General features: G+C 35.4%; 1 protein-coding gene across 1 annotated transcript in view; it reads right to left on the bottom strand.

Moving 5' to 3' along the window:
* Nucleotides 1-2039: 2039 nt before the first annotated feature.
* Nucleotides 2040-15491, bottom strand: part of ret.L (ret proto-oncogene L homeolog) — a 72924-nt gene continuing 59472 nt past the window's right edge. The window contains exons 17-20 of the mRNA XM_018225532.2: nucleotides 12520-12657; nucleotides 11748-11847; nucleotides 9505-9652; nucleotides 2040-4405 (exon numbers count right to left, since the gene is read on the bottom strand). Coding sequence (XP_018081021.2) covers nucleotides 4248-4405; nucleotides 9505-9652; nucleotides 11748-11847; nucleotides 12520-12657 — 544 coding nt within the window. The 3' untranslated portion in view covers nucleotides 2040-4247. The remainder of the gene's footprint in view (nucleotides 4406-9504; nucleotides 9653-11747; nucleotides 11848-12519; nucleotides 12658-15491) is intronic.

Raw genomic sequence — 15491 nt, 5'->3', positions numbered from 1 at the left:
AACAAGTTATAACTATGCATCCCAATTACATATAAAAAGGAGATTTAGCCTTGGAGTGCGGACTATTGCTTCATTATACATTTTACAAAGGGACTGATTTTTACCCACTGCTTTCAAAGTAAAACTCCCAAACTTGGTTTCCTTTTATTGGCCACCAGTGGGATCACCTGACTATAGATGAAAAAGGGTGGGAGCTACAACATGGAGCTGAGTCTCCCCCTCTTCCCCGCCTAGGTGGCAGCTGGCCACTGCTTCTGCATAAATTATAACAAACAAGGGAAAGTTGAGCTCACCACTCAATTTTTAAAAACATTAAGCGGGGGGAGCAATGAGGTTGTGATCACAAAAATAGTTTTTTTAGATGTCCTTAATATATTGATGATGGGTTGGGTTCAGAGAATCTCTTGTATTTGTCTATGTGACAAACCTCATTGCACCCCGTGCTTAATGGTTTTAAAAAAAATTAGCGGTGAGCATAACTTTCCCTTGTATATTATAATTTATACAGGAGCAGTTGCCAGCTGCCACCTAGACGGGGAAGAGGGGGAGACTGTAGCTATACTTAAAGATTGGCAAAGCATACCATTCTACATACCATTCATAGATTGAAACATACAACAAGGGTACTTGAAATAGGGTTTATAATATATTCAGACTGGGCGATAGTTGTGTCCTGTTGTAACCTGTTCTCAAACTCATGTTTTCAAGCTTGTCGACTCTGTAGTTACTAAAGATATGTGACCATGATGCTAAAGTTTGTAAAGTTGTGAAATCAGGGCTTGACATTTGCATACTGTAGATATAATCTGTATTTGGGCACGTTATTGGAGTGACCTAAGAAACGGCTGTTGATGTTCATTATGGATAAATTATACATTAACGCACTAGGCTATTAAACGTACATGCAATATAGTTTGAAGGGTATTACTTTTTATTGTTCATAACTTTTAGGTATTTGGTATCTCAGGGTATTAAAACAACAAGTAGTCTGAGCTATCAAATCTGAAGCTATAATTAATGTATATTTATCAATTTTTTTTTCTGTTTATTGGAAAAGTCACTGTAGACAGTCACTGCTTGATAGGTTGGTGGTGCCAGGGCCTATTTTGATTTTTTGAGTCCGGACGTGATGTGTTTCCCTAGTTTAGGGCTGTCCAACTGGAGGCCATAAATGGCCCTCCAAAGGATATATATGCCCTAGTGATGTGCAGGTCGGGTTTTTTTCCAACCCACACCCGACCCTAACCCGCCCTCCATGAACCCGCGCCCGCCCACGACTTCCGGGTTCCTTTTATAGACTTGCGAAGTAGGAAGGCGGCAGAACGGCAGTGCAAGGTGGCGGGCAGGGAGAGCAGGAAGAAGAGCTCAACTCGGACCTGCCCGCCACCCGCAACTGGAGGTGCGAGGTTGGTCCGAATCCGCCCAGGTCACACATCACTATTATGCACCCCCCCAGTCTGTTCAAAAGCTCCATAGACTTAACTCAATTACATAATTTTAATTTAATCCAGCCCTCAAACATGCATATGAGACATAATTGACCCACTACATGTAATACGTTGGACAGCACTGCCTTAGATGTTTTATTTCTTTTTTAAATAAGACTGATTTGGTCTTAATTAATCTTATTAAATAGATACATCTTTAAATCATTATGGATCAATCTCCCACACAAATACAGAAGGCAGTCTGGTATAGCTATTCCTTGTAAAATGCTGGGTCAACTGTTACAGATTGAAAGATTAAACATATTTTAGCCATCTGCTGCAAAACATTTGTTTTGTATCTGGGCAACCATGCATGGCTAACATTATAAAAATATAGTTGTGTACAGTGTGTCTCTCTTAAATATTGTAGGATTCTTCATTATCCCATATTCTTGATGTTGCAAGTTGCATTCTTACTCCAAATGTCCTGCCTTCTTACTGTTATTAAGCAGTGGTATAGATCATGATTTCTTGCAAAGTTCTTTTCAACTCATGAAAAATAAAATCACTAGTGCATAGGTAACATCTCTTCACAAAGACAAAAAACATGAATATAGGAAAATAAGTATATCGTTTACTGTATGTGGCACTCTCACTGACATGAACAAGAACAATCTATATGCAACTAAAGGTAGGTGAACTGACTTTTATGTTCTATGAACATTACAGAACACAATAAACTGATAATGATTAAACACATTTAGTGACAGAAGTAATTGATACTGAAGAGTTAAACAAATTACATCTTTGGCATGGCTTCTATTTGCAGAATTAATGTATTGTAATACAGCTCCTAAATGTTATAACTAATGAACACTATATGAGCAAATACAAATTTTTTTTGTTTTATCATTATTTTCTTTTTTAATTTTTCGTTTTTTACAGAGCATATGATGGTAACAACTGAGATGAGATGCACAAGTATGAAAAAACCTTTCTAGGGCAAAAAAATATGCTCTTGTTCCTTTCAAATTTGGAGAGTTTTCTGCCATTTTTTTTTCCTTTTTTATATTTAAGGAATTGAACACTCCACTTTAGAAACTAAATCTAAATCAACAGGCACATTTATGCAGTGTCCCAGATCCTAGCAAATTGTTGGAATTCTAATTAGGAACTAGAAAGATCAACTAAGAGGCCAATGGTTCATTTATGATTATAAACACTGTTTTAAGTGCCTTTATATTTGGATGTAAACCTTTCTGACTGCTTGATAAGAAAATGGGGGGTCTATAGGCTAAATATCATAATCTAAAAGCAAGCTAAGAGCTAGAAGTTTGATATTTATGCCTTGGAGATATTAGTAGGTTTCTTTGACTATTTGCTAAGATGCAACTTACATGCATCTGGGACCAGACTTGATAATAGATATAGATCTTTGCTAAGTGCTCTGTGACTTTCAATCTGACAAATAAGTATCTGCATTCACTGGGGTAATAATTCTGAATTTTCAAAATAACAAGCTCATAACATTCTCCCACCACACATGATCATATTAATAATATTTCAGCAGGTTTTACCATGAGCACCAAACCTTTCATTAATGCAGAAATCTTTTGGGGGGTGAAAAACAACATACAAAATATACATTTTCTGTACTAAAAAAATACATATAAAAATTAACGTGAGAAGAAAAAATACTTAAACTTGATTTTTTTTGGTTTGTTTGTAATTAAAATTATTTTTAACACCTCTCCTTCAATAAAATTGTACTTGTAACCATTTGCTTGCAATAGCACTAGGAATGGCTTTCTTAGTGCAGCATCACCACCAGTGACGGAATTAAGATTCGAAGATTGCATGAATTTAAACACACATACTCTATAGCCCTATACACCTATGGGTCCCCATGCTGCTTAGGGTGGGTCCTCTTGATCCTCTTAAATGCAATTAATTGCCACTTATAATTAAAAAGAAGAAACAAAATGAGATGCATAACAGATTCAGAAGCTATTTGGGTTCCCAAGACTGATTCCCAAACTTAATCTAGGACCTCAAGAAACAGGTTAAGAAACCATGATCTATATATCCTCATTAAATTGTTGTCATATATCACATTGCTTGGCTAGTTTCCCTAAGGAGAGTTTCTCTCTTGACGGAGAAAAGTCAGTTTAGTTCTACCCCTTTGTCCTCGCTCATAGTTGAGTATTTACTGTAGCACATATTTGAGATTGTGATTCTGATGCATTACATAATGAAAGGAGGCAGATTTAATATATAACACTAATATCTGTATACAAATATGCACAATTTTGGGAATTCCAACAAATATTTTTGAAGAATTAGCTGTCTCTGCTGCTAATCGTTCCAAAATAATTACTTAACAATAAGAACAATGTACATCTTAAAATAAAATTTTAAATTAACACATGATTTAAAGGAAAAAAGTTGACTTTTTTTTTTACAGCAACACGTACAAGAGTGTACTGAATACATAGTATTTGTGCAACAACAGCATATACAAAAGTTTCTACTGAGTTTTGGATTACAGACTTGATATGCTTTGGAGAAATTAGACAGACCCCTTCCACTACTGCAGGGGTGGCAACATATTGTATGCTGAAGAAAGTTGAGGCAGCCCCCTCCAGCAGTTTGAGATAGATCAAGCCAAGAAAAATTGGCGCAAATTGACACACAAAAGCAACGTTGATTTAACCACTTCACTGGCACAAAGAACCAGCCAATGGACTTTCCATTCATTCTTTGCGTGTTTTCATATCTCCCCCAATCATTATTGTTACCTTCTGGGGATAAAAATGCATTTTAGCTATCAAACTTCTCCATAAATTTTGCCGTTGAGGGTGGAATCATCCAATTAGCATAAACACAGTCATTGGCATATCTTGAAAAAACAGACTTATTGGCATCGAATCTCGGGATTGGAACAGGGCTTTCTTCAGACCAGTTCGGATAGGACATGCCTAAAAATGAAAAGAGATAATTTGTTCTGCACTGAAGAATTAAAAAAAATATAGTAAAAGCTTCACGTGCAGACAGTAAGGCCCTTGGCAAAACTCCCTTTGATGTAAAAAGACGAGCCTTTATTGTTGCTACAGAGACAAACAACAAGAATAGTAGAGGAACATAGGGAAGGGTTGGCACTGCATGCGGACATTACTCTTACACAGTTATTTGTAACTCTTGGATAAAGATGAAGCCAATGATGTCAGGGAGTTTTTACTTTATTGAATAAGGGACACCATCTGTTGATAGTTACTACACATAATTCAGGGTCAATTAGAATGTAGGTTTGATAGTAGCTGCATGTATTGTGCTGTGTTTTGGAATTATGAATCAGAGAAGGGCTATCATTCAATATACTATTGAACTTTGTATGTGTGTGTCTTTACTGGCTTATTTTATGTTTACCTTTGAACTAATTGGTTTATATACTCAATGAAAAAAAATAGCAGGGACTGAGTTACTCTGTATTAAAATTCAAAGATTTTCATATATATTATTTGTTACCTTACTACAAATATTCCAGCATGACAACAAAAAGACTAAGGTATTTGCAAGGAGAAGTATTTTATAACCAAGAAGTTAACCAGGATATACTAAGAGGAAGTCCACCGCCTTTTTGTATTGCTGGCCTCTTCAGCATCAACTTAGCTCAGTCTTATTTTTGTTGAAAAATGTAAACTAATTGGTAATTGCAATAATAATAAATCTTGAGAAGCAATTTTAATTTAGAAACATGGTTCCCCTTGTACGTATATTGTATAAATTTGAAACACAGAATAATGGAAAATCCCAGGCATTTTTTTCACTGTACAATAGTGGAAAATCATACAAAAAACGGGTAGAAGGAGTTTTGGCAAGAACTATGCTTACTGTCTTGTGTAATCACTAAAATAAGACACATACCAGAGACTGACAACTGAAAAGACAATATAATGTAGAGGATGCAAAAGAGCTTAAATGTTTCAGGGATATTAGCAATGTTAAATGCATGCCTACTCTAATAACAGCACACACTAGGGCTTTAGGAGGTATTTCCCAAGTAAAAATACTTTTAATAGTAATAAAACCTCTGCTATGGCATTTTGTAATATTAATAAATGATTTGAATTTATCAATGTAACTCACTAATCTAATATGCCTAGCCTCAATTAAATGCATTTATCCAGTCCCAAGTGTGTAAATATCAAATATGCTGTATTACCAGCAGGTTTTATATAAACCTTACTTTAAAATTTAGAACAGTATGTGGAAGAATTTTCTCACTGTTAATTGAAATGAGAAGAAGTATTCAATTCAGGGAAGTATAACCTATTTTCAACATGAGTTCAATGAATAGGACTTGTACTGAACATATCTTTTGTCCTATTGTTTAAAACTTTCTATGTTTTTGTTATTTCTTAAACTAAACTGGGCAAACAAGAAATCTCAAAATACTTCATGTTTGGTCCTTAAAGTAGATAATCAGATTACTAGTGCACAGCTGCACCCCCTTGCATTATAGAGTTCTGTTTATCTTTGATCTGATAATCTTCTTCCTTGCAAAGACCAAACATGGAGTAGCTTCATTCTCCCTGTTTACCCTGTTTAGTAAGTTTTTGTAAATAAACCAATAGGCAAAGAGTATGTTCAACACAAGCTCTGTTCATTGTACTCATGTGGAACAAGGCTTATAGTGCCCCTTTAAAGATAACTGTCTATATGTAAGTAGAGTTTTCTTTTAAACCAAGACTGATACCCTGTGCACTTATTATGGACATGTAAAATAAATGTTGCAATGTTGCTACTTGTCTAATTACCTATAACAAGGCTGTCCAACTATACGCCTGTGGGGCAGATATGGTTCTTTAAATAATCTTTATGACCCCCAGTCTGCTCAAAGGCTCATCATTTTAATTTAATGCAGCCGTGGAACATGCTACATGATAAATAATGAGTCCACTACTACATTGGACAACACTGACCTATGGCAACCAATGGTCAAGTTGCTCACCTGTCAAAAATGCATCCTATTGATTGCTATGAGCACCCATATCCCCATCCCATAATACATATGGGCATTCCCCAGTGATATTGTTATAACTATATCAGCATTACCTGTAGAGGCTAATGGTTTGTGAACATTTAGGGGCATATTTATCGAAGGTCGAAGTTAAAAAAAACTTCGAACTTCGAATTCAAAAACACCAATCGAATGGAGGTCGAAGTTTTTTTGGGGTCAAAGTGGTCCAAATTCGGCCTACTTCGAGTCATACGATCGTACTTCCATTCAAAGTTTTTTTAACTTCGACCTTCGATCTCCCAAACTTACCCAATTGCCTCCATACAGGTTGTAAGAGGTCCCCCATGGGCTAAAACAGCACTTCGGCATCTTTTAGATGGCGAATGGTTGAAGTCGAAGTTTTAAAGAGACAGTACTTCAAAAACATTCGACCTTCGAATTTCGAAGTTTTTTCAAATTCAAATCGAAGTATGAGTATTCCCCAGTCGAAGTACACAAAAAATAGCTTGAAATTCTAAGTTTTTCACTTCGAAACTTCACCTCAACCTTTGATAAATCTGCCCCTTAATCTACCACTTCACTGAGTTGTATTTTGCTTTTCAGCATTTCTGTTTGGGGTATAAAGTTTAGGTATAAGGTTTTAAAATTAGGGCTTTGTTTCAGAAAATAAGTGCATGTTAGACCATAAAATATTTATAACTGGTCTACTGACTATGCTCTTAAAGTATGATAAATCTGTGACAACTATGAAATGAAAGCTTTGTGATCTTAACTTTCAAGATTATATCATTTCAATTCACATGCAGATGTATCACCATAAGATACAGCATGGCGTTATGCATTGCTGTTGCTTTGCCTAATTTCCAATTAAGAGTCTTGTGGATTTTCAAATATCAATTTAATCACTTTGACATTTGAAGCTTGAATAAGACATACAAAAATGTTTTAAGTAATAACAGTTCCAATGACATGTTTTTTCTTTAGATTTTATATTAGCACACGTGCTTGGAAATGCCTGTATCCACACATGTCCCTGCTCATTGCATCCTAGTAAGAATTACGTCTAATATAAGCCCTGTCCACTAAATAAGTTTCAATTAAGGCCTTTGATATTAAAACTATAGTGCATTAAATATCTTCTGGGGTTTAAAAGCCAATTTCTACTAAAACAAGATTTACACATGAATAAAACTATTATATAATGATATGTAGATACCAAGATATACAGAAAAAAATTTCAGAGGTAGATTTAAGAAGTCGGAAAATTAACAATGAATGTATCTATATATTAATTTATATAACTCTTCAGAAAATCTGATGCTGTACATAAACCATGATTGCAGACATCTTAAAGGGATCCTGTCATCGGAAAACATGTTTTTTTTCAAAACGCATCAGTTAATAGTGCTACTCCAGCAGAATTCTGCACTGAAATCCATTTCTCAAAAGAGCAAACAGATTTTTTTATACTCAATTTTGAAATCTGACATGGGGCTAGACATTTTGTCAATTTCCCAGCTGCCCCTGGTCATGTGACTTGTGCCTGCACTTTAGGAGAGGAATGCTTTCTGGCAGGCTGCTGTTTTTCCTTCTCAATGTAACTGAATGTGTCTCAGTGAGACATGGGTTTTTACTATTGAGTGCTGTTCTTAGATCTACCAGGCAGCTGTTATCTTATGTAAGGGAGCTGCTATCTGGTTATCTTCCCATTGTTCTTTTGTTTCGCTGCTGGGGGGGGTGATATCACTCCAACTTGCAGTACAGCAGTAAAGAGTGATTGAAGTTTATCAGCGCACAACTCACATGACTTGGGGCAGCTGGGAAATTGTCAATATGTCTAGCCCCATGTCAGATTTCAAAATTGAATATAAAAAAATCTGTTTGCTCTTTTGAGAAATGGATTCAGTGCAGAATTCTGCTGGAGCAGCACTATTAACTGATTCATTTTGAAAAAAATTTTTTTTCCCATGACAGTATCTCTTTAAACTACCATTATTCCTGTAGGGTATTCCTTTGTGGTAAATAATCAATACCTTCTGCAAGCCAACATAAAGGTAAGATAAGGTGCAAAAAAGATCTATGGGAATATTAGTAGCTTCCTATCCTTCCTGAAACTATTTTAACTTTACTTTATGCCATCACTTTCTGGCTACCATTGTGATCATTACTTGCACAACTATCTATATGTTTATGTGTGATGTGTTTATGTGTGATTTTGTGTGTGTTTGTGTCTAATGCTTGCAAACATATAGGAAAATGCAACATTTTCTTTCTTGTAATAGCCTAATAAAAATTTCCAGTTTTTCATGTGTGTACACTTATGTGTAGGTGCAAACAGACTATTAAACAGAAGACACAAAGTGATTGCTTAACAGGGAGTTTGCTTGCTAAGAGTTTTTTCAGGTAATCAAGCAGTCTCCTGTTATGCAACAGTCTTGTCACATACACACACACAGCAATATATATACATATTGCCAAGTAATAGCTCCAAAATTCCCTGACCTTGTGTCTTAGCAAATCGAGTGCTGCATTGTTCTTCTACACACAAAATAGATAAAATAATATAAATTGAATCCCTTTTACCAAAAACCTGGGTAATACTGGTCCAGAGACTGTTGCAAAAAGTATAAAGTTGTATATGTGTGTGTGTTAAGTGCTCCTGCTCTTGCCAAAAGTTAGCAATTACAGTACCTGTTAGGAATAGCATTAATTGATAAGATTTCCATGAGATTAGTTCCTTGGCTATAGTATAATGTTGACATGGTTTTTGACTTATAGTTTTGTATACATGTACATACAGTGTTACTAATATTTTTATTATGTTTGCTTCTCTTGAACAGCTGCAAACATCTGCAGATGCTGCTATTTAAATATGCAAAAGAATAAAAAAATATATTAAAAAAATAAAATAAAACAGCTTTTCCAAGCAAAGTTTCATTGATTTCAATCAGACACAAGCCCCTGGGGAGAGAAGCAGGTTGCGAGAGGCGCGCAAAGAGAAATCACGCTTGTTACTAGACAGAAGCTAGAATCTAGTAAACGCATGGGAGATTCTACCATAGAGTTTGTTTTCTATCCAGGTAGAAGGGAGAGTTCGGGGAAGTGGGGCATTATTACAGTCCACCAGGGGGGTCTCCTCTTCTGAAAGACCATCGTCATACAGCAAGGAGTCAGCTGGAGTGGATGCAGCCAAGTCCAAATAATCCTGGTAAAATATAACAAAGAAGATATCTATAGTTAAAGCTTGTCAGTTTCTTGAGGATCCAGGAAAATGCATACATGAATATTAAATAATGCAGCCCACTGATATGGTGGTAAGAGGGAAATGCAACAGAGAACAAAACAAGCAGGGACATTTTTTAAAACCCTGTTAAGTATAACTGAAATATATGATTATCGAGACAATGCACTGCAAGGTGAAGGGGGTTATTTACTAAACTCCGAATGCAAAAATCCCTTTGTAATTTTTTTTATTAAATCGAACTTTTAAAAAATCACAAATTTTTTGGAATTTATTAAACCCAGAGGATGAAAAAGTCCGAATCAGAAAATCCGGCATCTCAGACCTGTCGAGGTTGCATATAAGTCAATGGGAGAAGTCCAAAAAAGAATGGTTGTGGGTGCACACCTGAGGCCAATTTCAAAAAGTCTAATTCCCTGTCTTAGTAATTCAAGTAAAAATGCTAGTGCATGTAGTTTTGAAACAGGGTTGTTTAGTTACAAAGTTATGATCATAAAATTGATAAGCCACCATACCGCGTCAAGGTAAACCCCATACGGTGGTCCCTAACTTGTTTACCTTTAATCATAGTAAAATAGGTATCTTACCTCTCTTCTTAATAGCATTTATGTGAAAAACTCCTGTGCCTTGGTTTCAAACTGTGAGCTAAATCCTCCCCCCACCAACTGCTATGCAGCTTTTAAGTGGGAGAGACTGCCTTCAGGCTAGATCCTCCCATGCCGCTAGCATTTTCGGCTTTTAAGGGAGAGTGATTGCACAAACCAAAGAACAATGTTAAAGGGACATGGTATGGTGGCTTATCAATTTTATGATCATAACTTTGTAACTAAAAAACCCTGTTTCAAAACTATATGCACTAGCATTTTTACTTGAATTACTGAGACAGGGAATTAGACTTTTTGAAATTGGCCTCTGGTGTGCACCTACAACCATTCTTTTTTGAATGGCAGAAGTCCCAATGATTTTTTGATGTGCACTGGGTTTCGTGCAATACCCCGAATTTTTCAACGTTTTCGGGCAAAAAGCATTAGAAATCAGAGTTTTCGGTTCCAAAATCGGAAAAAAATTCGAAAATCTGATTTTTTTTTAAACGAAACTGTAATAATAAATAAGCGTAAAAACCAGAGCGGATTTGATCAAAGTTTGTAGCAGAAAATGTTGAGATAAAATCGTACTTTGGTCGGCTCAGTGTTATATGTCTTGTTTATTTATATGCAGCACTGTGCACCATGCAGCTTATCAACAGCAGTTGTGTTCAAATCCACAAGTTTTTGAATACAAGAGAAAAAAGTTGGCGCTCGCAGCATTTACTGACACTGCATATAAATGGATGGAATATGAATTGGATAATACTTTGATTATCCTTTATAGTCTGAATGTATTTGGCATTCAGTGCTACTGTGTGCATGTAAATAATTACAGTCAAAATCAAACAACCCATCACATCACAGGCAAATTCCATTTCCTGTCCACAATTAGTTATTGTGAAAGCCTTGCTTTCATAATTTGTCAGTGCATGCAGAAACATACAGCTAAGAACAATGGTTCCCAAATTGGGGGGGGGGGTTGTTTTGGGGCTTGGAGCAGTAGTGGGGCAACTTAGCCTGCAAGCAAGGATTGGGGAGAATGGCCATTTGCTGTTTTACCCAAAAGACAAAAACTTGAATGTCAATTATGGTGATAATTGGCATGAATATGTGTTTTCAGTCCTTGATATTCTGGAAACTATAGCTGATAAACTTACAGTATATTTTCCAAAATCTGCACTTATTTTATAAGCCGGGACCTGACCAAAAGTTAGACCTTTAAGTGGAGGTTGAACTGAAAACGTTTGACAAACACTTTTTTAGAGATAACATTGTTTACAGTAGTTGACTCTATCCTATTCAGCAGAGTACATAAGCAGCTTGTTTAACATAAGTAAATTATTTAAGCTATAACTAGAGGTTTGTTGCTATAACTTACACGCTGTGGCATTCTCACCACTATCCAGCTCTAGACACCCTACAATATAGAATGTCTCTTCTTCTGGTGGAGTAATTTTGCAGTGACAACTTACCCTGCTTTTCACCATCATCTTCTCCAGTTCCTTACTGATTTCACCAAATAATGGTCTCTTGTCTTGCTCCTGTTTCCAGCACTTAAGCATAAGATTATACCTGTAAATGTGGAGATAACTGATCAGTTTATTTTGACAAGGTGCGATATTATAATAATACTATTTTTGAAGTTTTACTACTGAAATGTAAAATGACCAGAGTTTACAATGCACATTTAAAAACACACAATGCACTGTGGACACCCAAGCATAAAAGAGAAGAAGTTTATGTAAAAAAAGAGAGAATCATTATTTGGTATTGCATATATATAGTGAATAAAGTACCCCCTCTTGTAAAATATAAGGATATTATAAGTTAACGAGGAGTTTCATGACCATATAAAAACACGAGGCCGAAGGCCGAGTGTTTTTATACAGGTCATGGAACTTCAAGGTAACTTCTAATAGCCTCATATTTTGCAACTGGGGGTACTTTATTTATTATAATACACAAGTTTCAGTGAGTCATGTGACAGAAATGACATCAAAACTCACCGTTTATAACTGATGACATCAGAACTCACCGTTTATAAGGATATAATTTACAAGATATTCATGGCTTTTGTGTATTATATACAAATAAATGTGTGTGCTTTATGTGTATGCATTTTATCCCTCATTATTAAAAAACATTTTCCACTTAAAGCAAATGGGCTGACCTAGTGTTATATTTTGATGTTAATATCTAGGAAAATGTAAAAAATGTAATTAAACAAATACAAGCTTTGTTTACATTTCATCACTGCAGTTCTCTGGTTTTTCCATTCTATATCCAGTTTTTAGGAGATTAAAGAGCCTCTCTGGAGCAATTCCTGGATATGGATTTCCTCCCAAGGTGACAATCTCCCACAGGAGCACTCCAAAAGACCATCTAGCAAAAACAAGGACAGAGCAGATATATAAGTAACAATGCATGTGCAAATTTGACAGCATTGTAAGAACTGTCAATATTTACTACTCAATCAAACTTCAAAAGAATCTTACAAGCCTTTGCAGAATAGTAAACAAACACTTACTCATATAAGAGTTAGGGAAAAGACAATATGTTAGGAAGGAATTATAGCCAGACTGTTCTACAATAAATCACTTTAATATATTTGAATATGCTACTCTGTACGACTGTACAGACGTATTTGTGTTTTTTTCCTGGAAACCATCATACTTGTTTCTGGGATTAGGAGCAATAAATCTGATGATATAGCTCTAGAAACATGAGTGGGTAGAAACACCACAGCCAGAGGCCAAACTGTGGGGATAAGGTAGAATACTTTCTTGGTTTTACTAACAATAAGGGAGTTATTCACTAACTTTTTGAGCCTGATGCAACAAAAAGCCCAAATCTAAAAATCTCAGACCTGCCTAATTTGTATATGTCAATGGCAGAGATCCCTATCCTATTTTGAACTTTCTGTGGTCTGCGCTGGAATTTGCCCAAAAATCCAACCTTTTTGGGCCATTCAGGAAAAAGCCTGAAAAAATTCAGGAAAAAACATACGGTTCGTATTTTCTCGCAATTTTTCTCTGGTTTTTATCGGAACTAATTAAATCAAGCCTTTTTTTAATAATAAATAAGGTCAAATCATGGAAAAATTTTGATTTTGATAATTAATCCCCTAAATATTTAACCTAGCATCTTCCGGACACTTGTCTAGTTACTCATAAATTACTCAGAATCGGTTCAGAATCAATAAAAGATCAGTAAACATGCCAACCTGGTTTTATTGCCATCTACCACAAAATTGCAAGTTCTAAAGTATGTTTTTCAACATAATTATTCAGTCAGACAGTGAAAAAAACAGGTAATTTAAATGTGGCATTCAGATTTAAGTTTAATCATGTATATATTCTAAAACAAACTCTCTCTTGCTGGAGGGAAGAGTGAATACCTGGTAATTTAAAGAAAAATTCTAATAATCTGATATCGTAGAGTTCTAATCCAAAAAGTTTAATTGTTTTTCTACAGTTGCTAAACTACTGTATATGGCTAGGCCCTGTGGGGTGGGAAGGCAATTTAACAGAGAATATAGCAACGGTTTACATTTGGTGATAAATTCTTATTTTTAGTCTCATGGCTTAGTGATGCTTTCAACTATATTTTCACATATATGTGTAACCTTAAATTGTCCTAAGGAGGTGACTAACCAAAAGATGAACACAATGAGGAGTTTATAGAGCTCTGTTTAGATTTACTAAATGTTTGTTTACGTGTTAAACAATTTCTATGATATGCACAAGAACTGTCTATGCCCTAGCTACTTTTATGTATGTATAGTGCAGAAAATAGTGCAGCATTAATTAAAGCATTTTATAGCTGTAATCCTATGGAAAATACAGCACATACTACAATTAAAAAGAGATAAGCAAGTTTTTATATGCATTGTACATCTTTTTTAATTCAATCAATAATCATTTGGTAGGAAAGCGCTTCAGGGTGCAAATTCTTGAACTTGTCTTTGAAATAGAAAATACATTTCCATTTTCCATGTGCAAATTCTTTATTTAATTAATTACAATTTTTAAGGCTTTTATATGTAAACTGACATTAAATAAATTTGATAAGGAAACAACAAGCTACAGCATTTCCATGCCCGGCCTTTATCGACTACAAAACAGGATGAGTTTATCAACTTTATTAAATTATACTGTCTTATATTAGGGCTGGCAGGATAATCTGAATATGAGATTTACACACAGGAAAGCACCAACAGAATTTTTATGAGTTATTTTCACAGATAAATATATTTTTGGAACAATCTACATATACATGTATACAAATATATATATTAAGCAGAAAATTATTAAAATAGTTTACTTTACACTTCCATAGTCTGTAAAATTACTTTGAAGGAAAGGGGAACTAGCTATTCTTTTATACATGCCATAATAATAATACCGCCATATAACTATAAATTACTGACTTGGTGGTTTAGGATTTCCGATAGACAGGGTCTCTGCATATGGAAACTATTTTCCAGTGGCAAATCGCACCAACTATAGGCACCAACTGCTTTAAATTACAACTTAATTTACATCTGTGGTGGGCAAATTATTTGAAGACTTGTTAAGGGATCACATTAAAAATTTTGTCCTAGTGAATGGCAATCATTTTGTCCTAGTGAATGGCAATCAGCATGGCTTTATGAAGGATAGGTCATGTCAGACAAATTTGATTGCTTTTTATGATGAGGTAAGTAAGATGCTGGACAGTGGGGGGGGGGCAGTAGATGTGATCTATTTGGATTTTGCCAAAGCGTTTGATACCGTGGCCCACAACGACTGCTTTCTAAACTAAGGTCTGTTGGGCTTAATGAAGTCATGTGCACGTGGATAGGAAACTGGCTACAGGATCGGGTACAGTGGGTGGTTGTTAATGGTACATTCTCTACTTGGAGTAAGGTTCTTAGTGGGGTCCCTCAGGGCTCGGTATTGGGGCCACTTTTATTTAACTTGTTCATTAATGACTTAGGGGAGGGTATTGTAAGTAATGTATCAGTGTTTGCAGATGACACAAAACTATCCAGCCCATTAAATTCCATCCAGGATGTTGGCAACAGGATCTTGACAAACTGGCAATCTGTGCAGCTAAGTGGCAAATGAGATTCAATGTTGATAAATGTAAAGTCATGCACCTGGGATGTAAAAATATCCAAGCCACTTATACCCTTAAAGGACAAGGAAAGTCTAAAATAGAATAAGGTTAGAAAT

The sequence above is a fragment of the Xenopus laevis genome, chromosome 7L (assembly GCF_017654675.1).
Source record: "Xenopus laevis strain J_2021 chromosome 7L, Xenopus_laevis_v10.1, whole genome shotgun sequence".
In the NCBI taxonomy this organism is placed as follows: Eukaryota; Metazoa; Chordata; class Amphibia; order Anura; family Pipidae; genus Xenopus; species Xenopus laevis.
The sequence above is the reverse complement of the archived record's forward strand: the minus strand, read 5'-3'. Positions and strand labels throughout refer to the sequence as shown.